Below are 26,930 nucleotides of genomic sequence, written 5' to 3' on the forward strand. Positions count from 1 at the left end.
CTGTAAAGTCACCATAAACCCTGAACTGGCAAATACTGAACCACTGCCCCCAGTTGGAAATACGGGGTTAAGTTCCTGAGAGTCTCTGGTCATGACATTTTCCTCAACCGATAATCTTATTTTATGGGTGTTTGTTTAAAGACTCTTTATTTAATATATATCATTAATCCATTAACACTGAGATCACAGCCAACAGCAATTTAATTCATGCCTGAACAAAGCTTACAAAACACCTATTATTTTCTCCGTAAGGCACATCATAGGCTTCTTGTGCCTCACAGGACCACTGGCAGCCCTTGAGGGCCTTTTTAAACAACAAAACCATTCAAAAAAGCACAAACGAGAGAGAAAGGTGGCACTAGCTAGTCTGTTACAGCTAAAACAAGCATGCAGCCAGCTGCGATCGCGCACGTCCTGCGACTCAGCTGTTCACCGTCCTACTCATGTCTACGAATGAAGGCAGAAGGCCACGAGGTTTGATGGAAGGGTTACCAATAACTTTTAGTGAGTAAATGAACTATTTGGAAATATGGAATCCACAAGTGAGGAGGAACTGTAGACGCTGAGAGAAAGCAGCACGCTCGTAGGGCTGCTAGGCTAGGGCTGCTCACAGCCACACGGTCTGCTCTACGGACGATGTCCAAGGGCGAAATGCAAAGACAGGCAGGAGGATGAGCAGCGGATTAAAGAGGCCATTCCTGTCTCTGCTCCCCAAGGCCCGGGCTCCTTGGCGGGTTACAGAGCATTCTTCTCAGCCACAATAAAATCTCTTTTTGGTTTCAGCTAGTTTCTTTTTTTTTTTCTTTTTTCAGTTTTATTAGGTAGAATTATCTTAGTTTGACTGCACATATACATTACATTGCATGCAAATACTTATATTCAATATACTGCATTTTTTTTACATATATGTATCATTGTTTCTAAGAACAGATTAGAACTTTAGCTTTTTAAACTTATATAGTTATCAAAGGAATAAAGCCAACCACAAAATAAGAATCAACAGAATGCAGTAATCCAATCATAAAGGACAGTCAAATGTGCTTACACATATTCAAGAAATCAATCATCTCTAAGTTACAAATAATACATAGTTCATTTGTGTCCTTATTTTTAAAATTGTTTTATATTCCACATATAACCAATGTCATATGGCAGTTGTCTTTCTCTTTCCAGCCCACTGCCCTTAGAATGACGATCTTCAGATACAACCATGTTGCTGCAAATGCCATTATTTTACTCTTTTTTATGGCTGAGTAGTGTTCCACTGTAAATATGTATCACATCTTCATCCAGTCATTTGGGTTGTTTCTGTGTCTTGGCTATTGTAAATAATGCTGCTATGAACACTGGGGTGCATGTGTCTTTTTGAATTTTATTTTTCTCTGGGTATGTGCCCAGGAGTGGGGTTGCTGAATCATATGGTAACTCTATTTTTAGTTTTTAAATGAATATCCATACCGTTTTCTATAATGGCTGCACCAATCTACACTCCCACCAACAGTACAGAAGCATTCTCTTTTCTCCACAGCCTCCAACATCTATCATTTGTAGAGTTTTTAATGATGGCCATTTTGGCTGGTGTGAGGTGATATCTCATTGTAGTTTCGATCTGCATTTCTCTGACAATTAGCGATTCAGCTAGTTTCTTAATTAGCTTATTAACGTGCAGCCCAAAGATGTGATTTGTGTGCTAGGCAGGGGTCACTGAGCATCAGACACACTCTCTCAAGTCAGGACAGAGGTAAGAGAGAAGACTGGGCAAGAGAAGCAAGAGGAGAAACGCTCATGCACGTGTACACACACACGCGCGCGCACACACACACACACACACGCACACACACACATGCATGCGCTCTCCAGTCTGCAAGCTGATCCCTGCCCCTTGAGATGGACACCACCCCCAGGACACGGTTCTACTAGGACTACTGAGTCATTTGCAGGACCACAGCTAGAATGGGATGCTCAGGCCCAATGATCAGGTGTCACACCTACATTTAGGACAGATGCCCAGGCAGATGGACAATTCCACATTTTCGGTCTCCGTGGGAAGACAGGGCAACATGACATCATGAAGCACAATGCGGATTCACCACTGTGATCATCACAGCAGCTGCCACGAGGAGAACAACTCTGCTGCTTGGGGAGGAAGGAAGACTATCGGGAGGATAACGGAAGTGGGTGATGAGGAAAGAGGAAGGAGGTATATTCTAGAACAGCACTGTCCAGTGTAGTAGCTACTGGCCAGATTTGGCTAGTGAGCATGTGACACTGAACTGGACTAAACTGAGATGTTCTGTAGGTATAAAATAGACACTGGATTTTGAAGACTCAGACCAGAAACAAGAATGTAAAAATCTCATTAATAATTGTGTACACACGGAAACAATACTTTGGATATACTGAAATTACAGGAAATACATTATTAATTTCACTTCTTTTTAATATTGTGACTAGAATATTTGAAACTACGCACATGCCTGGCTTTGGTGGCTCATGTCCTATTTGTTTTGGGCAGCACTGGTCCAGAAGTTACTAAGGAAACTAAGATGAGCTACTGCCTTAAAAAAAAAAAATTGTTCTTTGTTCCCCCACAAAGAATGCTTAAAATGTATGGCTGTAGACTTAAGCCAGGAACAGCATCCCTGAAGATCAGTGTTTGCACCCATGGGCTCCATACTAAACTTTCCAGAGTTTCTTCACTCATCTGTCCCAAGATAAGCACCCAGATGACAATGCCCCAGGAAAATAAAAGTAAGACTAGCCACTGCCCACAGAAAGCAAATGTTTGATGGGAAAGCATTGCATCAACTAAAAAGCATACTGTATAGTGAACTCTATTTAAAATAGAACAATGAGCCATCAGGGAGATGCAGATCAGATCCATAATGAGATATGACTTCACCACCACCAGGATGGCTATCATCAAACAGACAGACAATAAAGAACAAGTGCTGGTGAGGATGTGGAGAAACTGGAACCCACATACACTGCGGGCAGGAATGTAAAATGGTGCAGCCACTTTGGAAAACAGCCTGGCAGTTCCTCAATTAAACACAGAGTTACGTGTGACCTGGCAACTCCACTTGTAGGCATGTACCCAAGAGAATGAAAATATATTCACACAAAAACTTGTACATAAATGTTCATGGTAGCATTATTCATGACAGCCAAGTGATGAATCAACAAAATATGGTCTATCTTTTAAAAATTTTTTTTCTGGAACTTCTAAAAATATTTTTAGTTCTTTGGGTTTTGTTTTGTTTTTTTTTTTTTTGGGTGGGGGGAGGTAATTAGGTTTATTTATTTACTTATTATTTTTAGAGGAGGTACTGGGGATTGAACCCAGGATTTCATGCATGCTAAGCATGTGCTCTACCACTGATGGTCTATCTTTACAATGGAATATCATTCAGCCATAAAAAGGAATGGAGTACTGATACATGCTACAACATGGATGAACCCTGACAACATTATATTAAGTGACAGAAATCAGATGCAAAAGGGTAACATGCCATATGATTCCATTTAAGTGAAACATACAGAACAGGCAAATCTATAGACAAAGTTCCTCCTCAAAAGAAAACAAAACAAAAGCTAGTGGTAGCCCATGGTGGAAGTTATTCACTCAACAGCACACATTTATCGAGCACCTACTGGTGGCACTGGTACCAGAAGCTACAAGTAGAGAGATGAACAGGACAGCCCCCACCTCAATGAACTAGAGTCCAGTCTTTTTACTCCAGACCTAATTTTGGTCGCAACTCCACACAGACATACATTTTTGGAACCAACTTCAAAATGGGAGGTCCCTCAAAGCCTTCTTCTCGAGAAAGGAAAATGACACCCAACTCACATACCAGAAGAGAGCCTGGTCTGCTGGTAAAATGCAAGAGCTGAGTACTCAGAAGAACTGGAACCAGATCCCAGCTGTCAACCCTAGGAAGTTCCTAGGCTTCCCTCAATATCAAGTTTCTCTGCAAGGGGTGGGGAGGGCATAGCTCAGTGGCTGAGTGCGTGCTTAGCATGCACAAGGTTCTGGATTCAACCCCCAGTACCTCCATTAAATAAATAAACCTAATTACCTCCCTCCACTCCCCACCAAAAAAATTTTTTTAAAAACCATCACAAAATTTTTAAATAAATTTTTTAAAAACTTTCTAAAATGACCTTAAAATTTTTACCTTCAAGAAGAAGAGGAAAATATCAAGTATCAGCTTCACAGGGTGATTATGAAGGCACATCGGTAGCTTTGGCCCACAGGACGGGCTCACAACTTTTCCTACCACCCCCAAGTGGTCACATTGACCCCATAGTGGGATCCACAGCCTTCAGCCAACAGGGCAATCAAGCTGCTGGCTTCACAGCCTGGAGCAGAATAAGCAAACCAGGAAGAGACGGAAGCACAAAGGACACTCACAGGACTCTTCATTTGCCTGTGAATTTCACATCTGTAATTGTAAGACAGAGGGACATCCAGATGCTGGGAAGGGTGGTGGCTGGGTGTACAAGTCAGTGCAGCTTTCCTGGGGAAAACTGGACTCTGTGATCAGAGCCCATGACACAAGCTCTCCTTCCTCCAAGAGATTCTTTTAGAAATTTATCCCATGGAAATTACCAGAAATGTGACCAAGAGGTAGCTCTGAAAATTCCCAGGATCAATGTTTGACCGAACAAAGTAATAAACTACACGATATCAAAAAATAGAAGATTGGTTCCAAAAATAATAATAATAATAATTAAATAAATAAAAACTAAGAAATAAGGTAGAAAACCATACTCATTTAAAACAAAACAAAAGGCATACACTTGGAATGAAAAGATTTTCACAACTGGTAACAACCTGAATATCCATCATCAAAAGAGCAGGTAGGTGAATCTACCCAGGTGTACTTAGAGTGAAACAGCTAAGGGCAGTTCAATTAAAGCTACGAACATACCATGGAGACCTCAGAAACAATATACTGTGTCAATTACAGATTAAAAATTTTGAAATAAACATTTAAAATATGCATGTGAATGATAACCATCAAAGCATGATACTGGTTCCTCCAAGGAGGGAGGGGTATATACATGAGGACTTAACTGTAATATTTTATTTCTTAAAAACAAACAAAAGAGATCCAAATATTATGATGTGCCTAAGTTGGTGAGAAGGGTATATTCATTTCCTCTTGCTGCTATAATAAATTACCACAAACTTAGTGCCTTAAGGCAACCCAATTTATTCTCTTACACTTCTGGAGGCCAGAAGTCAAATATGGATCTCACCCGGCTCAAATCAAGGTGTCAGTGGGGATTTCCTTTCTTCTGGGGACTCTCAGGGAGGATTGCTGCCCTGCCTTTTCCAGCCTCTGGAGGCAGCCTGCAGCCCTTGGCTCATGGACCCCTTCCACCTTCAAAGTCACTGGTTTCATCACTCTGACCTCTGCTTCAGTCATCACATCTCCCTCTAACGCTGACCCTCCTCCCACCCTCTTTCACTCATAAGAACCCTTGTGATTACGTCGGGCCTATCCAGATAATCCAGAATAACCTCCCCATCTCAAGATCCTTAATTTAATCACATCTGCAAAGAGTCTTTTGCAATACAGGATAACAGAGTCACAGGTTCTGAGGATGAGGATGTGGACACCTTGGGAGTGGGGAGGGTCCTTTATTCTGCCTACAACAGAAAATATAGAAATAATAATAATAATAATAATAATAATAATAATAATAATAATAATAATAATAATAATAATAATAATAATAATAATAGCAGCAGCAGCTCACTCTTATTGAGTGCTCTGGGATACTTGTGAGCCCCTTCCCCAAGTGTGCTACATAACTGGTTCTCCTAAGCCTCATGAGAATGCAGTGAGGAAGGCACTACTATTGCCCCATTTTACAGATGGGAAAGTTCTGAGAAGCTGAAAAACTTGTCCATGATCACACACACTGTAAGTGGCAGAGCCCAGATCTGAACCCAGGCAGTCAGATCCTAGAGGGTGAGTACACAGGGGTTTGTCATCTTTGTCTCTACACCGATCTCAACATTGAAAATAACTCATAAGAGAAAAAGGTGGTCACAATAAAGCACAAAATGAAAAAGGCACATTACCGAAGAGTATTATGAAAGGATTACATTTTGTAAAAATGTATCTATGTTTTGTGTAAAAAAAAAGAAACAACAAACCTGGAAGAGTTAAACCAAGAGCAAACACACATCCCTCCGGGCTGGGTGGGGGTGAAGAGGTTGTATTCCTCACAGGTTAGATAGAGTTGACGTTTTACTAATGGATACATGTTACTTCAAGGAGAACAAAGTGAGAGCCGTTTTAATCAGGGGAAATCAAACAAAGTCAGAGGAGTCCCACTCAGAGCTGTCTTCAACAGAAAGTCAGTGTAACTTTCGCCCTCGGCCACTCCAGCTCAGGGCTCCTTGCCTCCCCAGGGACACGCCAGGTCCTCGTTCCCACTGGCAGAGGCTGGCAGCAGGCCTGCAGTGGCCTGGAGTGGCCGAGTGTGGTGGTCAGGTGACATCTGGCTGGTGAAATCCAACTGGAGTGAGAAGATGAAGCAGGGAGACCCCAGTGGGACCCCGGACCTGAGGTGGGCGTCTCCCCGGAGAGCCCTGCCGGCCTCCTCCTGCTGCATGGCCTGTGATGTCTCTAACTATGCTGGTTCCCATTCCACAGAGCACCACATTCCCACACTTTTCTTTCTCAGAACAGAATCCTTCACACGCAGACACTTCACCCCCAAAACTCACTCCCGCCCGTGACCACCAGCATACCTTGTGCAGGATGAAACCAGCGCCTCACAGTTTCTTCCCAACTGTGCAGAGAGCGCAGACAAGGCCTCCGGCTCTAAACTGGCATCATCGCCGATTTCGTTTACGGAACTTCACCCCTGCCCGGAGGACACTCCTCCCCAAGTCCAGGCCTCCCCAGCCTTGCAGAAGGACAAAGGCAAGGAGTTGAGCTGCCCGCTGACACCCAGGCTCAAACCCAAGGAACCTTAACCCTGTTGGACCCCAACCCACGTGCATTAGGAGATGGTGGCCTCAGTCGGGGAGGGCTACACCGCAGTCCCGGCCGCGCCCCTGCGCACACACAAATGGGTCGGACAGGCTGTCAAGTGCACATGATGTATGTCACGAGCACTTAATCCTCACTACCATCCTATGGGTAGCCCTAATGTTATCCATCTCACAGGTGAGAAAACTGAGGCACAAAGGGGGAGGAATGGGTTGCCCAGGGTCACACAGCCAGTAAGCACAGGCCTAGGCTGGAACTGTCATATGTGGTTAAAGAAGAAGTTGTCGCAGAGATGCCCTATCTTGACTCCAGACACCACCATCTCTGGGGAAAAGGGGCGACAGAGGTTGAGAGGGCATCCAAGTCCTTCCCTGATTCGACTGCTGACCACATCTCTGGGAAGCGCCCACTGCAGGTCAGGCATGGGCCAGGCGCTGGGGATTCCTCCCTGGTGAGCAGGACAGACGGATCCCTGGCCTCTCCTAGAGCTCACAGCCTGGGATGATGAGGACCCAGGGCCTGGCTCCAGGATAACCCACTGGCAGGGGGCAAGACATCAGGATTTCTGACTCTAATTTCAAGCTGCACTGCACTTGGGTTTCTTACAAGACAAAACAAGTCATGTCACTTTGAGAGCCTGATATGCACAAATGCATGCTTACACCTAAGACAGACTGGAGGACCAGGGCGGGGTGGGATGATCTTCTTTCCTAGAGGACTCACCAAGGGGTGCCCCCACTAGTCAGACACGCCTAAGAGATCTGAGCTGCACACACTGAACCTCTAATTATACAAAGTGAGAAACACCTGCCTTCCCGGGGCTTGGCACTACTGCACAGAGGCTCCCCGTGCCAGCCCACTGGCTTCCAGAGCAGATGCGCCCACACTCCAGCTGCGTCTCTCCTCTCCTCACCAACAGCCAGATGGAGCTCTGCGCTGGGACACCGAGATCCCCGGAAGCCAGCGCAAAAGAGACCCCTGTCCACACCCTGCAGCCACAGGAGCACAGAGAACTGGATGGACCACAACTCACCAGATATGTGCAGGGTCTCCCAAAGCGCAGGCTTGATTACTTGGAGTAGAGAATTCAAAGGATGTACTTCTGAGGGATGGGAGAGAAGCATGAGCCATGATAACAAACCTTCCACCGTGCTTCCCCTACCTTCCAAAGGGATTGACCTTCAGGAGCTCAGCAGATCCTCCGACAGACCCTATAAGGTGGGTACTATCAATCTTCTCATTTTGCAGGTGAGCAAACAAAGGCACAGGGAGGTAAATCTCTTGCCCAAGGTCACATAGCAAATAAACACCAGAGTCAGGATTCAAACCCAAGCAGGTTGGCTCCAGTTCCCACTTTTAACCGGGATACAACACTGCCTCTCACGCCTCATCGCCGAGGCTGAGACCAATGCAGTCAGGAAACAAGATGACATTTGGAATAAAATAAAGACTCAAATTCCTGTATGATGAACTCCAGGTTGTCCATGATATTGGCAGCCACACAGATACATCAACCACTGTGCTCACCCTCCTCCCCCTCAGGTCCATTTTAGAGGGGAGTGTATTAGTTTGCTAGGGCTGCTGTAACCAAATACCCCAATTGGGTGGCTTAAACAACAGAAATGCACTGAGGCTGAAGTCTGAGATCAAGGTGTTGCAGGGTTGGTTCCTTTTGTGGGCTGTGAGGGAGAATCAGTTCCCTGATTCCCCCCTAGCTTTTGGTGATGCTGGCAACCCTCAGTGTTCCCAAGCTTACAGAGACATCAGCCCAACCTCTGTGTCCATCACACATAGCCTCTCTCCGTGTGTGCGTGCACATGTGTGCTCACGTGCGTGTCCTCTTCTTGTAAGGACACCAGTCGTGTATTAGTCGTATGGGATTGGGGGCCCACTCTGTGCCAGTATGACCTCCTCTTAACTAATTACATCTTCAATGATCCTATTTCCAAATCAGGTCACATTCTAAGGTCTGGGGGGTTAGGGCTTCAACGTGTGAATCTGGAGGTGAAACACATTTCAACTCCTAACAGGGACCCACCTCTGCTCAGAAGCCCTGAAGAAGTCAGACCATGTTCTCTAACAGGAGGCCCATCTCACCCACCCTCCTCACCAAAGCTGACCAGACAGGACATTGGTCTCGAAAGCAGCCAATCCCTGTGCACTGGCTCAAAAGACACAGCCAATCAGAGGCCTCTCTCAGGTGTCCATCGTTAGGAGGCTGGGAAACCAGGTCTTTGCTCATGGGACTCAACAGAGTTAAGATATGGAGCTCTGCTGGAGACAGTCCAGACACAGCTTTGAGGAAACCTAGGACGGCCGACGAGCACACACACCACCACCACCCCACCCCACCCCCGCTGTGGAGGGACATCACCACCAGAGGCTCCTGTCGCAGACAGGATGGGAGAGTCCGCAGTGCCACCATTTCCCCTTCCCAGCAGGCCCGGGGTGAGGCTGGTCATTTTCCTGAATCCTACAAGAGTCCCTAAATCCACACAGCCATTCTACTCTCTCGTCATTGTTGGGGCTCCTGCAGCCATTGCTGCATCCTCCAAATTTAGGGGCTGTGGAAGAGCCCAGGGGGTGCCCACCAAGCCCACTTCCTGTACTTCCTGGCATACACTGGGGTCACGTTTCCCAGCATCTTTTGTAGCCAGTCATGGGCCTAGTTCTGGTCGACGGAAAGTGGGAGGCCAGGCCTGACTCATAAAACCTCCTAAGCCACCCTCCACTCTTCCTCTTCCCCAGTGTGCAGGCTGGACACAGAGGATCCTGCAGTGGCCTCAGATGCCTGAGGGGATGTTGGTGCCACCGGACAGCAGATCCCACCCCCCAACCCCACTGGATCATGACTTGAGTGAAAAACTTGTATCGTATTAAGAAAGCATTTGTCACTGCAGTTAGTCCCCCTTGACTAATACAGGAGCTTTACTGCTGTGCCCTCTGCCCAGAATGCTCTCCCCTCAGAGCTTCCCATGGCTCCCACCTTACCACCCTCCAAGTCTCAGCTCAAATGTCACCTCCACAGAGGGGCTTCCCTGAGGCTTGCCCTACTAAAACAGCACCCTTCGCTGGTTACTCTGTCATAGTGTGCTGTTTCTTCCCTTCCTAGCATCCACCCCAATCCAAAATGACTGAATGGTTTAGTCTGGCTTTTTCTCTCTTTCCTATGAAGCCATAAGCTCCTCCGGGGATCTACACCATCCTGGTCACCACGCTGTAACCAGTGACAAGCATCACACCCAGCACACACCAAGTCCCCCTGGAGTATCTGCTAAATCAACAAAGGGACGAATTCCAAGAACATCAAGTGATCATCATCCAGGACAGAAGACAATCGTTGAAAAAACACAGGAACCAGTTATTCAACTGAAGAGCATCCAAGCAGGTCTGTACCAATGTCAGGAATAAAAACAGCAGCTCTATTTCTCACACCAGGGGGTTCCAGCACGGAGAACACATATCCTGGAAGGGGTCGGAACGACCCATTTGGGTGTAGGATGGAAACGATTTCAGTATAAAACCGGAAGTTCTCATATGCAGCTCATCCTTTCTACAAGGCCCGTTCCCATTAAGTCTGATGAAGACAAGAGCAGCGAACTCCTGAGCACCTCCCTCCTCTGTGCCTCACACTGTTGAGAGCAGATCACACGTATTACTCCACTGAATCCTCACCAGAGCCTCAGGAGACAGGCTCCTTTATTATCCTCATTTCCAAGAGGTGACATGGTTGGGTGCAAGGTCACAGCACAACTAAGCGGCAGGGCTGGGATTTGAACCCAGGCACTGGGGCTCCAGGTCTGTGCTGCTGTTGACCATAACTGCACAACTATCACCAAAACACAAGTGAGCTTAGACACACAGAGGGGCACTGGCTGAAGCTTATTTCTGATGGGACACTTGACTGAAGGAGCTTGGCGATGACTTGCAGACAACAGATTTATTCTTAGAGGATGACAGTGATGAGCATCTGCCTCTCCAGTGTTGTGAAAACATTTTGTTAAAATAAGAACTTGTCAAAAATATTCATTTTTTTAAGGGATAAGGAGCCCAAGGGTGGATTTCAGAAGAAGCCAAGATCCAACACAACTCCATCTCAGTGCCGCTGGCTCTGTCAGCACCAGTTCCCACTGCGGGGTCTCCCGCAGGCATGTCTGACTTCCCACTAACCAGGTACTTCTCAAGTCTCCTTCCTCTTGGCATCTCAGCATCCAGCAGAGTGTGTCCTCTGCCCGCATAAGAAGCAAAGTCTGAATGAAGCTGTCATTCTTGGGTCCCCAGCCGGTGCTTCTCCATCCCACACAGAACGGAAACATCTCTGAGATGACACAGGAGGAGGATGCAAACACAGAGCAGAAGATTTGAGACCCCAAAGGCACACAGAGCAAGTGCAAACTGTAGTGCTGCCCCTTCCGGGATGTGTGGCCCTGGGAGTGTCACTGAGTCTCCCCAGGACTCAGTTTCCTCATAAATAAAGTGGGGGTGATTCCTGCAACACAGGATCTCTGTGAGGATTTAATGAGCAGTTACACATGATGTGCTTACACAAGGCTTAGTGTGGACAGTATTTACCAGGGGTGGCTCTCATCAGCAACAATGTCACCATCATCATCATCATCATTATTATTATTAGGCAGGTAAGCCAAGTACCTAATACCCGGGAAACAGAACTGCTCCTGTTTTTCAGATTCCCTCATTCACAGGCAGCCACAACTTGCCAAAACTAAGCAGACGGAGAAAACATGCATAAGCAGAAGTGAAACCTTGAGGATAAAAGCCTATTCAGTCGAGAGGGACACAGCCAGCCCCATCCAGACTCCACAACCAGGTGGCACCACGCCGGCTCCCCAGACACATTCCAGGCCTCCCAAATGGGCAGGATGCAAAAGGACCCCAAACGTTCAACTCAGAAAGGCCTCGAGTGGGCTACTTTCTCCCTGGAGCCTGCTCCACTGGTGTCCCTGGAAGGAAGGAAAACCACAGAGACAGCCCTTCCAGCAGCTCCACGCATGGACTCCTCCCCTACACCCAGAGACTGGTAGGGAGGCCAGTGCAGGAAGGAACCCAGGGCACCACCTTGCCCAGCAGCCTGGGGAAGCGAACGGGAGAGCGACGGCCAAGAGGTGAGCAGCTGGCTGAAGATCATCTTCTTTATCAGAAGCTAGGCCTTGGGACTTCCAACTTATTAAAATATGTACACTTTACATACATATAAAATATATACACATAATAAAATCCATTTAACTCTCACCCAGTAAGATAAGGACTATTATTATCTCACTTGGCCAATAGGGAAACCGAGACACAGAGAAGTCAAACAACTTGCCTTGGATCAAACAGCACCTAGTAGGGGTTGGGCAGGGAGTTGAGCTATAAGTCTGGATCCAAAGTCCAGGTGCCTAATGGTTGCTCAGCTCCAAGGTGGCCGCCATAAATTCCCTCCCGCCCTGGATGTTCTCTGAGCCTGACCTGGCCTTGGTGACCTGAGGTGGAGCAAGGGGCTTTCTGGGACTTCTTGGACTAGGTCTTAAGAAGACCTGCAGCTTCTGCCTACGGCTCTTGGAACATGCACCCTGGAGGGACACCGGGCACCTGTAAGAAGTCCCACTACCCTGGGACCACCACGCCATAGGTGCTCAGTCAACATTTCCAGCTGAGCCCAGTCTTCTAGCCATCACCATCACGGCGCCAGACATGGGAGTGAAGATTCTGGAACTTTCCAGACCAGGTGACATAGGAGTTGAGCACCGCTCCGTCCAGGCCACAAAGAGTAGGACAATCACCCAGCTGAGCCCTGCCCAAATCTCTGACACACAAACCTACTCTCTTGCATCCAATGGCACCTACTGGTCCCACCTGAGAACAGCCATCCTGCCGGCCACCTGGCAAGCCCCTCCCTCGACTCTCCACACAAGCAGCTCCTCTGCTACGAGGCCTCCCCCGACTCCCTACCACCTCCTCCCTACCCCGATGGACAAGAGCCCGCCTTCCTCACCCGGTACCCAGCACAGAGCCACACCGCGGTACCAGCAGCACAATCCTGCAACAGCTGGTTGCTGCATCTGTTTTCCTCCAGGGCAGGGACTCTCCATCCTTCCCCCTTCCTCTCAGCAGAATCTAGCATCCAATATGACGGCTCATATGGGCTCAGTAAATGAAACAACTCCATCATGACAGGGTCCAAAGAGATAACAAGTACACCCAGTGACATTTTATAGTTCTAAGCACAGCAAACAGGTGACTTCAGACCAGGGTTTCTCAACCTTGGGACCACTGACATGTTATACTGGATAATTCGGAACGGGGCGGGGGGGCTGTCCTGTGCATCATACGATGTTTAGCAGTACCCTTGGCCTCAACCCACTAGATTCTAGAAACAACCCCCCATCCCAAGTAATCACAACTAAAAATATCCCCAGACATTGCCAAATGCCCCTGGGTGGTGGGCTGGACTCTCGCAGGCTAAAAACCACTCACTGCCTTGGACAGGGGGACCCACGGGTGTCTACCTTCACCCAGGCCTGCACAGGGGCTGTGACACCTGCCCAGAGGTCACACACCACTTGCTAATTATCTTCTCAGGGGAGCACCATTTCTAAGCTCTTAACTCCCCAAAACTGGCTTTTTCTGGCACTTTCCAAACACCAACACAGCCATCTCACACAGGCCTGCCAGCGCATGTTCAAAAATGCAAACGTGATCCCATCACTCCTCTTCTGAAAACCCTTTGGTGGATCCCTTCCACTCTCCAGAAAAATCCAAACACCCATGCAAGACTCGGCTTCCCTGGACAAACTGGATGCCACTCGTCAGCAACCACAGCGGCAAAAATCTAACAGCAGCAGTTGCCGCGGGTCCAGTGCGTATCCTGTGCTACACACCGCGTCCAGCCCTCTGACGTTCCAACTCATTTATTCATTCCCAACTGTAACCCTGCGGGGGGGACACCAATTATTATTCCCATTCTACAGATTAGAGAATTCAACCTCAGAAAGTGGATGTAACTTGCTTGCAGTCACACAGCAAAGCTCATCAAGAGGTGCTGGAAGTCAGACTCCACGCTGCTGGTACCTAATCGACCAAGGCTTCATGAGGATGGGAATCGAACTTAATGACTGCTGTCGCTCCAGTACCTAGAAGAGCACCTGGCAGAGCAGGCATTCGAATGTGGAAGCATGGAGCGATGGACAGACAGAGGGACGGAGGGAGTCTCTAGAGCAGTACCTACCAAACGTGGCAGCTACCAGGACCACCTGGGGGCTTATTAAAACACTGAATCCCAAGCAACCTAGTGAGTGAAAGTCACCCTCAGCCACTCCAAGGAGAAGGAGGAAATGCTTTTAGTTAATGAGTGGGGAGAAATATACAGTGTGTGGATTTCAGGAGCCAAAATCCTGTCTCATGCCTATCAGAACTTCCCAGAGAAACTTCCAGGACCCTGTACCTTTAAATGCCCCCTGCTCCAGGTGTTTCTGATGTTCAGCCAGGCTTGGGACCCACAGGCCAAGAAGAGAAGGGACCAGCTGTCCACTTTCAGTGCAGCACCCCAGTATTTACCGCTGGAAGGCCCCCGCCCCAGCCCAGCTGCAACAGGTTTCTGGGCCACCTGGGAGGTCACGTGTGGCCAATGCAAACCAAGCTGGGGGGAAAGTTGACTGCCCCCACACACGGGCACTTTCAAAGCAGGGCTTCTGGCTCTGTGCCGGAAGGGCCAGGAGAAACATTTCGGAACAGCCATTTAATTTCAGTTGTGACAAGAGGAAGCAAATGAAGAACTCCGCCAAGCCATCAGAGTCCGCCTGTGAATGGCCGCGTTCAGAGAGCCATCCAGTGTGGATGAGGGTGTGGAGAACAGGAGCTACTCCCAGCACCTCGTGGGCCTCTGTGGGATGTGGTCAAACTGTCTTTTAAAGGCATCTACCCAAGAGAAACAAAAACATACAGCCACACAAAAAACCATTCACGAATGCTTACAGCAGCATGATTTGTCATAGCCAAAGAGTGCCAACAACCCAAAATGTCCATCAACAAACGAATGGATAAACAAATTGTGGAATACCTACATAATGGAATACTACTCAGCCACATACAGGACATCCACAATGTGGATGAACCTTGGAAACAAGATGTTAAGTAAAAGAAGCCAGTCACAAATGAATTATACTATATAATCCCATTTACTGGAAATGTCCAGAACAGAGAAATTAGAGAGATAGAAAGGAGATTAATGGTTGCTTAGGGGAAGAGGATGAGGAATAGAGGGATGGTTAAAGGGATAGTTAAAGGGTACAGAGTTTCTTTTTCAGGTGATAAAATGTTCTACAACTGTTTGTGGTGGTGGCTGCACTTATCTGGGAATACACTGAATTGTTCACTTTAAATAAATGAATTACATGGTATGTGAATTATATCTCAATAAAGCTGTTATCGGAAAAAAAAAAAAGAAGAATGCAAGTACAGTTGCTGAAGCTAATAGCAACAGACTGGGAAAGCCCAAAATGTCCATCTCTAGGGGTTAAACTGTTACACTGTAGCCAGAACGCTATGTGACCATGAAAGAATAAGGCAGGCCACTATGCCAGTAAGAAATCACCTCCAAGGTAATTGTTAAATTAAAAAAAGAAATCAAAGTGCAGAAGTATATGCAGTAGGTACCCATTCATGTAAAAACACATGACACACATTATACACGCACAGAATACTCCTGGAAGACCAAAGAACTTGGTGATGAGCTTGCCTCTGGAGCATGGGGTGGGGCTGTGGAAGAGGGACATTTATTTACGAGCCACCTGATCGTCCCCAAAGTGTGCATTTTAATTTTTCCATTAAAAAGTAGTCAACAAAAATTCAAATGAAAGCAAGTCTCTGCAACCAAAAATTGCTTCAGGCATCTTACTCTATGAAAAACAGTCTTAGAAACTTTAGGAACTGAGTCAACTGCCCGATCTAAGCGGGGTAGGGGAAAGGAAGACACCTCCACTGGGACCAGAATTTCATTTGAGAGCGACGGAGCATTGAGTGATGCGCTCCGTCCCTCTGGGGCTACGGTACAGGCCTGTCGCTCTGCTGTTTGCAGTAAAATCCAGCAGACATTTGGCTACAAAGCTCTGTCCAGTTAGTCCCTGAGTGAGCAGACAGCTTGACCATCAAATGGTCCCTGAGGCTGTCAGACAGGGAGCCCATCCTCTGCCAGTCCAGGTGAGCTGTCTGGATGTCACTTCCAATGTGGCCCACGCAGCCTCTGTCACTTCATCAGGGCTTTCCTGGCTGAATTCCCCCCACCTGTTCCAAACCCCATCAGAGACCCAGGCCAAGTGGCCCCACTTTCATTTTCAGAAGAACAGAAGGTATCAAACCAACAACTGCAGAGACAACGGATCGGGGCAAGAGGATGAGAAGGAGCCCGGCCACGCTGCCCGGCGCAGGTACTCACAGAAACCCTCGATCTTGTCAGCGGTCTTGCTCCAGGCCACCTGCCGCGTCTCCATGATCACCTGGACGGTCCTCCGCTCCGGGGTAGACTTGCGGGAGCTGAACACGGTCATGACTGTGCCCAGCTCCAGGGCTCTCTTGATCTGACTCTTCTCATATTCTGGGAGGCTGTCCACATTGGCCATGGTGCTCATGGTCGGCCACTCCAGGGGGAGGGCAGGCACGAGGGAGTAAGGGGGCTGGAAGGGCAGAATAAAGGTGTGAACTGGTTTTAGTTAACTGAGCAGGATGTAGTGAACAGGGCTCTGATTTCAAGGGCCAAAATCCTGTCTCACACCCATTAGAAAGAGTTTGGGGAGATGGTTCCAATGGCAGGGATTCACTAACCACTAGGAGAGCCCAGGCCGGGCACAGCGGTTTAAATGGAAGTGAGGTGTGGGAGGAGCCCTTGACCTCAGTGACCCAACCGTTATCCTGGCTTTGAATAAGCAAATCACCCCAGCCTGGCAGTCACCCCTTCCCTCTCCATGCACTTTTATGCTGTGGAACATTTGAATAGCCAAAGCAGCCCAGACTGGCTCCTGCCCACATCGCCCCATCCTTTTCTGTCCTGCCTAGAGACTTCTAACCATCATCCTTTTACTTCCCCAGTGAAGTTGGCAACAGGGAAAAATAAACCTTCAGGATGTGTCCATGGAGACCTCTGCATGGAAATGGGACCAAAAGGGCAGAAAACAGCAGGGCCCAGTGGCCTCACATTCAAATCCTGGTGTAGGGTCCTGCTGACTGTGTGGTCCTGGGTGAGCAGTATGACCTCAGTGAGTCCCAGTTTTCATCCCTTCTAAAATGCGAGGGTCGGGACAGTTAGGAAGCCACCTGCAGAGCACCGGGGTGAAGCTCAGCATCCAGGAGGTGTTCTCAGTCACCCCTCATCCTCATGCACAGTCGACGTTTTGCAGAGAGGTGTTTGGGCCCCCAATCTCAGAGCCTCCCTCATGCCCGCATCCAATGTCCCAGCAAATCCAATTCAATCAGTCTGTCCACTTCACTGATTGCTCCTAGGATCTCATACTTGGGTCATTCTAATCATCTGCTAACTGGTCTCCCTGCTTCCACTCCTGCCTCCAAAGTCAACTCCCAGACCAGGAGCCAGAAGGATGCTCTAAGAATAAGGGTGAAATCTTATTGCTCCCTGAGCCCTGGCTCTGCGTGCGCACGCACGACACACACACACACACACACACCCATTCCGCCTCCCAAACGCCCAAAGACTCACTGGCCCTAGCTCAGAAGGCACTTGACTGTAGGTTTCCAGATCGCAGACTCCACCAAGTCATTTACACGCCTCAGGGCACACTTCCACGATTGTTCAGGGGAAGATAACAGATTAAAGAACCTCTAATGGTTCTCATAAGGATTCAACCAGATGATATGTCTCAGCCCTTAAAACAAAGATGCAAAGTCAGTGCTCCCGAGATTAAGCTCCTGCTTCAGCCACCATCAACTGTTCCGGGTATCTCTCTCATCTCCCCTCCTCCAAACCCCTTCAGGCTCCCACAGCTGTTACTCTGTAGACAATCCCCAATTCAGCCAGGGCTGTCTGGGCCTCCTCGCCAAGTTGCGCAAAACCAGGGCCTCAGTTCCCTCAGCTGTGTAATGGGGATGACAGTCCCACCCTCCAGGGGCGCTGAGAGGACGAGCCCCCAGTATCTAGCAGGGCCTCTGATAATATCAATCAGCCAATTGCTCAAGGCGTTAATAAAGCGTCAACTCCACGCCAGGCGAAGAGCTGGGGACTTGTATGCAAATGAGGGGGTGGAAGGAGGGGCCCAGGCCTCATCCTTTGCCCCTTCCTCCCCCCACCTCACACCCAGCGCCAAAGGCACCTCGGCAGGTGTGCTGACAGCCCAAAGATAAAATCGTGAATGACACCTGCTCTCTGCCCATTTGGAAACAGACCAGTCAGCTCAATGGTCCTAACGTAAAGAGTAAGGGCAGCAGCAGGGACACAAGGGTGGGGGCATTAAGGGAGAAGCAGGAAAGGGCCCCCAGCTTAGTATGGGGTGAGGCTGGGAGCTTAGAGCACTCAGAGAAAGCTTCTGGGGAAAGAGGGTGTCTGAATTCCAATCTTTAGGAAAGATGAAGCAGGAGGGAACAGCCTAGTCAGAGAAACGGACTCAAGCAAAGGCCCAGCGGCAGGACTAATTGTTCCAAGAAGTCCGGCTGACAGTGAGGCTCCCCGCTACCGAAGTCCAGCTGACAGTGAGGCTCCCCGCTACCGCCCTCTAATCCAGGTCAGGGGATGAACAAGGTGCCTGTGGCAATACTCACCCTGCTAAATTAACTGTTAATTGGCCCTCCCAGGTGCCTGCACCTACCATATCTGGTTCATCTCATTTATCTCAATGAGAAACACCAGAAGTGAAAACTCAAGTCCCTGGAGGTGAAGTTATGTGATTCAGGTCTCGAAGACATGTGGCAACACCAGGTTGGGAACCCTGGTCTAAATCTCACACCCCGACTCCTTTAGCACCTGCCTTCTGGAATTCAGAATCTGGTGGTAAATCTGGCCAGACAGTAAGTAATTAATTTGGCAAAGAAGTCAAAGGACTTGTCCAAGGTCACAGCGCTGGAACGTGTCAGAACCAGGATTTGAACCTGGCCCAAACTCTGCCACCCTTCACCATGCTGAGCACCCTCAACCAGGCACCTCCTGACTTCTCCACTCCCAGTTCTTAAGGCCCACGTGCAGCAGGGCACAGAAAACACCACCCATTAAACTGGCCAACTGGGAGGCACCAGGGCCCTCAGTTCTTCCTGACCCTGGGAGGGCCTTGGACTTAACCTTCCCAGGAGTCTGGTTACTTCCTGATCAGGAAGCCCAGTGGACTGGCTCAACCATAATCAAGTCTGCAATGTCCCTTCCCCAAGAACTGGGAAGACACTCTCATGGCCACAAGATCCTTGGAGTCAACCACCAGAATCCACCGCTCCCAACTCAGGCTTCCAGAGTTCAATGCTTCAGCAACTATAGCAAAGCAGCCTCCGAGGCCTTGACCCCAGGGGAGGGTACTAGCCATCACAGGCAATTTCCATTTTGCTTCTGCTTTCAAAAAGAAAAGAAAAGAAACAGCCCTGAAATCCCTTTTTTGTTCCTGTTTCTCATCCTCCCTGGGTAACTCTGTAAAATGACTTATGGTGTAAATACAAACATGGCTGAGATTTACTAAGATTCGACTTTTCATGTCCTTCTCTTTGAAATAAACTTCTGGGATACAAGGACTCAGAACCAGGAAGCAGGGGCGTTTCTTCTCTTCGATGCTCTCTGCACATGTTAAAGAAGCTCAGTACTTCATACAAAATTGCACCAAACAATTCTGTCTAGATTTCGGTACAGTTGCATCCCTCACAGGTAACCACCCCTCCTAACGGCCCAAGGGTTGTTACTGCGACATCTCACACCCACTGTGCAGCAACAGGGTGGCAGATATTTTCACTGCAGGAACCAGCAGGGTCAGAGCCATGGCAGGTAGGAATGCTCGTTAGTTCAAATTTTTTAGGGTAACCTGTGAGCGTCTATTAAAACATAAAACATGCATTGCTTTCATCCAGCTTATGTGCAGAAACACACACACAAATGTTCACAGAAGTATCATTTGTAACAGAAAAAAAGAAAGAAAAAAAAAACCCAGGAAACAATTCAACTGCTCATGAATGAAGTGGGGAGGGGAGGGGGGATCCCTTAAATGATGGGACATGCACATTAAAGAATGCTGAGTAGCTACTGGAAAGAATGAAGAAGATTTACAAGCAATTTGATCTGTAAAGACTCATGAGACAGATGAAAAAAGAGTTGCAAACTAGTAAGTATAAACATAATATAATTATATTTTTTTAAAAGGTTGTCTGCTTCTAAATCCAGAAGTGGTTACTGTTGGATGAGGGAAGAGGGTAGAGGGGCTGACTTGATTTTGACTGACTTAAGTGGTAACATAATGGATGAATTTTTCTGCTTTGTGTGTTTACTGTTTTCTAAAGTCAGAAGTCTTTTCAAAAGTCTTCTTATCAGCAGTTTCCCACCAACTCCACCCAGCCAAAGGGCTATTCATGGGGGTCCTGGCTTTGCTTTTTCCAGAGGAGCTTAACAGGCTCAAGGTCGGAAGGTGGGGGGACAGGGAAGGGGTTGTGGGGAGGGAGCTGCAGCCACCTTAGGCAATTTCAGCATCAATGAAACCTGCAGAGAGTACTGGCCTGAGCTGGTACACATGTGGCACACACGTCTTTGAAACAGGGATAATGGCCTGAGGCTGCCAGGGACCCCTAAATCAGTCATGACACTGCAAAACTGTAGCGAAGGATGATGAATGGGGCCCCACACAGGGCCTTTAACCAGAGGGTCAAGAACTGGCAGAAATCCAAGCCCCAAATCTCCACAGCCCTGGAATTTAGGCCTGGGTGGCTCCTATATCCAGGGGAAGAAAGTGAGGCTCAGAGATTCTTCAACTTGCCCAAGGTCACAGAGCTGGAACTGAAATTCGAATTAAGTTGACAAACAAGGCCACCTGTTTCCCATGCGCCGTGTCACACACATTCCACCCCTCCCCCCCCATACTTTCTTACTCTGGTTCAAGATCAAGGTGCTAAAAGAGCCCCTCCCAGGCCCCTTCTGGAATCCAGGAGCCAACCCCCCAGTCCAAACGGGACACATCTTTCCCTCGAATTCTTCCGCTATGGGGGTAACAACCTCTTTGGGATTCCAGACCACAAACAGGAAAATGCAGAGACGCGCACACGTAGTTATGCACACCTGTGGGGTGGGAAAGGGAATCATGAATTCCCCGAAAACCCTTATCTCTCAGGGCGAAGGGCTGCGCCTTCTGTGGTATCGCTCTGCCACCTACCCACCCGCAACCACCTGTGTGATACGGGGAAGTGCCAGGGGCCGGCCTGCCTCCTGGAGCCAACAAGCCCGGGGCGCAGAGGTGGCCAGGAAACATGCCCGACCCCACTCGGGACCCGACGGCCACCGGAGCCTTGAAGACGCACAAGCCACAGAGCAAGTCGCGCTGCTGCCTCAGTGTTCCCATTCAAAGCCGGGCCTCCCCAAGGCACAGACCGACGAAGTGGCGCCGGCCCGGGGTGAAGTGGCTGGCGATGCCGCCTGGAACCCCGCCGTCACCGCCCGGGCCCCAGGCACCGCGAGCTGGGGCCCCGACAGCGCGCCCCACCCCTGCCTGCGCCAGCTGCGTCCGGGCGCAGATGCCCCCTAGACGCCGTTCCCCGGGCGCTGGTTCCCGGGCGCAGGTCCCCGGGCGCCCGCGTGCTCTCCAGCCCGGCCGGGCCACTCACCTGGCCGCGCCCCCGCCGCGGGTCCCGATTCTGGGGTCCCGCGCGCCGCCGCCCGCCGTCCGGGCTCCGGGCACTCCCTGCCGCGCAAACCCTCCGACGCGGGCGCTGCTACTTCTGCTTCGGCCGCGGTCGCGCGCCACGTGACTCCTCCGGGGCCGCCCCCTGCCCCGGCCCCGGGGCGGGCCCAGCCTGGCCTAGCATCCCCTGGGCCGCCTCCTCCCTGGGGGCGGGCCAGACCTGGGACCCCGCCTCCGCGGGCGGAGGAAGAAACTGAGGCAGCGGGAGAGGATCGACCTGCCCCAAGTCTCCTGCAAGGTGAATAGAAAACTTCCAGACAGACTGGCATTTATGGAGTGCCTACTGCCTACACGTGTTTTACATGCATTTAATATACTCCCCATAATCACCGGGAGTTGGTGATTATGGTCCTAATTTGAAATCACCGCTGAGGCTGCGCTAGCGTCATACAGCTTACTACCTGGGACATGCCGCTTACATACCCTCAGCCAGTTTCCTCATAGGATCAGACAGGATCCAAATAGTGCCAGCCCCAAAAGTTTGTTGAATACTGGGGAATTGATCTCCCATTTTCCCAATAAGATTTTTTATGGCTCACTTTATAAACTTCTAAGCGTATAGATGACATGGCCAAATGCCTAGTTATGGTATTTAGTTGATTTGTTTAACTACACCGAGACTATTTCAAGCCACATATTGTAAGATGTAACATATTCTTTAGGAGAAATATTGCTTTTTCGCATTTTCTGTTTCATGAAGCAATTTTACTCAAACCTTTCATATGCATCTTTGACATACGTCTGTTGTGACTAGAGCGTTTTCCAGTCATCTACAGAGCTGTCAGGACATGTCAGTTCTGCTCTTAAGCCACTTGAGTTACAGCATTTTTTTGAATCTGTGAATGTTGCTCTGGCCAAAAATGTTATATCTGAAGCCACAGGACTCATTCACTGACTAGTAAATCTGAATTCCTTTCTTTCCCTGCTTCTGTCTCAGGGGTGTACCCATTGCAATTACCCCACAGATCACTTACTGCACTGTTTTTAAAAGAAATCTTTGAAAAGTTTGTTAGACCATCAAGCGCTTGGAAAGGTGGGGCCAACTCCCCAGGAATGATGGCGGAGTCTGGGTTAAATTTCTTTGCCTTTTTTTTTTAGAACCTCAATTTATATTTGTTTCCAACAATCCGTTAACATTTCTGTTTTGGTCCATGTTATCTAATGTACATGATATATTAGTACAACCATATACATATACAATTTATTATTACAGAATCCACGTGAATAGGGAAGCGTGTTAAACCCCTTGCTGATAAAATGAGCCTAAGCGCAGTTCTGGAAACCACTGTGGAAAGCCTTGGCTCCTAACCTCTGTCCAGACAGATGCTAATTCTGGTTGAAGTTTTCCCTGATCCCTAGGAACCAAGCAAGAAAAGAACATGTAGAAGATGCTACAGCTTGAAGTATTATCTTTTAATCTGTGATTGTGAGCCTACAGCATTTTTGGAGTTAAAATGTTGCATTTGTGATGGCGGTCACAGGAGATGGCAGTTTGCTTTTTTCATAGTTTTAATTGCTTTTCCTCTTTGCCTTGTTTTTCACCCTCAGATCAACAGCTAAAGGAATGAATGAATGAATGAATGAATGAATCCAGTGCAAAGAATGGGAGTGTTTGGGGCTCCTCATAGCCTCTTTTTCTCAAACTCCAACCTGATTGTTCAGAATAAAGTAATTAAGATGATAGCCCTGATTCTGGGAGGACTGAAATACAAAATGACATCATGGGGAGGGGAGAAGCCAGCCTGTATGTTCAGATACATACGGCAGAAAGTGCACTGTCACTGCTTAGCTATCGCAGGGCTCAAGGGCATTAAGTCGGGTGGTGGAGGCTGGATTTGAACCTGAGTCTGACTGGTGCCAGAGCCCATGGACACACAGGCCCATTGCCCATCCCAACATTAATAGGAGGCATTCAGGCAGAGAGAAGTCAGTGTGTAACCGTTCCACATTGATTCACAAATGGGTCAGGAAGTGATCTCAAAGGGTGGAGGGAACTTTCTTTTCCTTTTCATAGAAAAAGAAAGAAGAGGGCAGGGAGGGGGCATAACTTGAAAGAACACTGGGTTTTAATCAGCATTGTCTCTACTTTCTATTCTGCATCTCTCAGCAGTCCTCAGGGATGCACATGTTTTCCCCCATAACCCTCTTCCATTTGTTAGCAGCCCTGGTGCACTGGACCATGACCCCCTGGTGCCTCAGTTTCCTTCTCTGCAAAATGGGTATAATAACTGTACCTACCTCCCAGGGTGATTATAAGAATTAAATGAGACAAGGAAGGGATAAAATAGGCATCACAGTTCAGCCATCAGGGCTGGTTATTTCTAGTATTGTTCTTGGGAGGAAGAAGAGAAAAGCTCCATGGTGCAGTGGGAAAGTATGGATTTGGAAGACAAGGAGATCTGGGTTTAAGTCCCAAGTTGGCCACCTCCTTAGCTGTGTGACCTTAAGCTGGTCAGTTACCCTCTCTGAACTTCCAGTCTCCCCATCATTAGATCTACCTTTGGGATATAGAGAATGGGCGAACTATAGGACAGAAACTAGATTAGTGGATGTCTAGGACAGGGGGGCTTGGGGATATTAGGAGGTGAAGACTAGAAGGTGTAGAGTTTCTCTTTGGAGTGATAAAAATGTTCTAAAATTGATTGTGATGATGGTTGAACAGCTCAGCGAGTATATTAAAAACCATTGAACTGTACACTTTAGATGGGTGAATTGTATGGGATGTGAATTGTATCTCTATAAAGCTGCTCCCAAAAAACACCTAGCTTAGAAGGCTGTTTAATGAATGAATGACTAACACAGCTTAGCATAACACAGCCTTCAATAACGTGGCAGCCATTCATTATAATATCACTAATAGACAGTAGTTCTTCTGAACCTGGCCATCCTCTCCCCACCACACATGGCAGCGGCCAGCTGAGGCCCACTGCCCTGCCCCTGGGCCTAGCCAACCTCCCCCCTCCACCGCACAGCCAAAAACGACCAAAAAACCCTGAGAGGCTTTGAGTTTGGTTTCCTTTCCCGATATTGTTCAGAGAAGTACATGTCCCCTGGGGACAAGCAGAGTCCCAGCTGCTGGCTGGCAGGCCTCTGTGAGAGGAAGTACCACCCAGAACGAGCTTCCAGACCTGGTCAGGGTTAGGCCTGACCTAAAAGCTTCTGCAGGAGGGGGTCAGACCTCTTTGCTATTTTTTTTTTCAGCTTTACTGAGGTATAATTGGTATACAAAAAAACTGCACACAAAGTATACAGTCTGATGAATTTGGACATATGCATATATCCGTGAAACCATCATTGCAGTCAAGATTATAAACATTCATCACTTTCAAAAATTTCTCGAGTCCCTTTGTTACTGGTGTCGTTTTTGTGTTATTGTATTTGTGTGTGTATGATAATACTTAATGTGACACCTACCCTCACAGCAATTTTTAAGTGTAAGATACAGTATTACAGTTAACCATAGGCACAGCACTGTAACACAGATCTCTAGAACTTATCTCAAGTAACAGAAGCCTTATATCATCTGAACAACGCCCCACTTCCCCCTCCTCCCAGCCCCTGGCAACCATCATTCTATTCTCTGCTTCTGTAAGTTTGACAATTTTAGGTGCCTCATATGAGAGGAATCATGCAGTGTTTCTCCTTCTGTGTCTGGCCTGTTTCATTTAGCATAGTGTCCTCCAGGTCCATCCATGTGGTTGCAAATGGTAAGATTTCTTTCTTTCTAAAGGGTGAATAATATTCCATTGTATGGATACACCACCTTTTCTTTATTCATTCACTCCATTGATGGACGTTTAGATTGTTTCCACATCTTGGCTATTGTGAACAATGCTGTAGTGAACATGCGGTACAGGTATCTGCTCATGATACTGCTTTCAATTCTTTTGGATATCTACACCCAGAAGTGGGATGGCCGGATCATGTGGTAGCTCTATTTTTAATTTGGGGGGGAACCTCCACTGTTTTCCATAGTGGCTGCACCAATTTACATTCCTACCAACAGTGTACGAGGGTTCTGGTTTCTCCACATTCTCTCCAACTCTTGTTACCTTTTGGTTTTTTTATGATGGCCATCCTAACAGGTATAAGGTGATATCTCACTGTGGGGTTTTGATTTGCATTTCCCTGATATTAGTGATGTTGCATACCTTTTCATATACCTCTTGGCCATTTGTATGTCTTCTTTGGAGAAATGTCTATTTAAGTCCTTTGCCCATTTTTAAGTCAGGTTGTTTGTTTTTTGCTACTAAGTTTCAAGAGTCTGCTATTTAAACTGAGGCCTGCTCGGAAGACCCTCTGGTCCTGCGGTTTTACTTCGGGCTTCTCAAGCCCCAGGTTCCTGCTGGGGCTTATTTATTCATTCAGCAAACACAACACTTGCTGAGTGCCTGCGGCAGGCCAGGCACTGCTGGTCTCCAGGAAGGTAGCAGCAATGATCAACGTCCCACCCACTGAGCATGCAGTGCAGTTGGGGGACATAGAAAAGAGACTTAAGGGTGAGACTGGCCAGGTGTGAATCCCAGTTCTGCCTCTTACTGTCTGGGTAGTGCTTTTCATCCTCTGTGAGCCTCAGTTTCTTCATTGTTAAATTGGGTGGCCAAGGAGGAGCGAGTCAGCTAAGGGATGTCCAAGTCCTGGGCGCCATTCCAGGCTAATAGGACCCCAGAGCTGGTCTGGGGGCAACATGTTGTGATGGAAACAGGACATTCTGACCCAGCTGTGCTGAGACCCCGGCTGCAACCAGGCCTTTCCCAGGCCCTAAACCTCATGGAAAATTAAGAGACAGTTTAAAACCCAGAGTGACAGTGTGGAGGAGTGTCTGGGAAAGCAGGACATGGAGACAGACAGGACCTGGTGTGAGTGCTGGCTCTGTCTCTTACTCACCGTGTGTCCCCCGTGAAGTTGACTGAGTCCCTCTGAGCTCAGTTTTCCGATCTGAGCTGAAGACAAAAGTCTTTACTTTCAATGGCTGGAGCGTCAGTTAGGATGCGGTCAGCTTCCTCAAAAAGGCCACCCATCATCTCCTGTCACTGAAAGCCCAGGACGTGTG

General features: G+C 48.2%; 1 protein-coding gene across 1 annotated transcript in view; it reads right to left on the bottom strand.

The window, feature by feature from the left end:
• Nucleotides 1-21,957, bottom strand: part of PLCG2 (phospholipase C gamma 2) — a 142,841-nt gene extending 120,884 nt beyond the window's left edge. Inside the window, exons 1-2 of the mRNA XM_074370361.1 lie at nucleotides 21,801-21,957; nucleotides 16,453-16,690 (exon numbers count right to left, since the gene is read on the bottom strand). Of these exons, the coding sequence (XP_074226462.1) occupies nucleotides 16,453-16,645 (193 nt within the window). The 5' untranslated portion in view covers nucleotides 16,646-16,690; nucleotides 21,801-21,957. The remainder of the gene's footprint in view (nucleotides 1-16,452; nucleotides 16,691-21,800) is intronic.
• Nucleotides 21,958-26,930: the final 4,973 nt, after the last annotated feature.

The sequence above is a fragment of the Camelus bactrianus genome, chromosome 9 (genome assembly GCF_048773025.1).
Source record: "Camelus bactrianus isolate YW-2024 breed Bactrian camel chromosome 9, ASM4877302v1, whole genome shotgun sequence".
In the NCBI taxonomy this organism is placed as follows: domain Eukaryota; kingdom Metazoa; phylum Chordata; class Mammalia; order Artiodactyla; family Camelidae; genus Camelus; species Camelus bactrianus.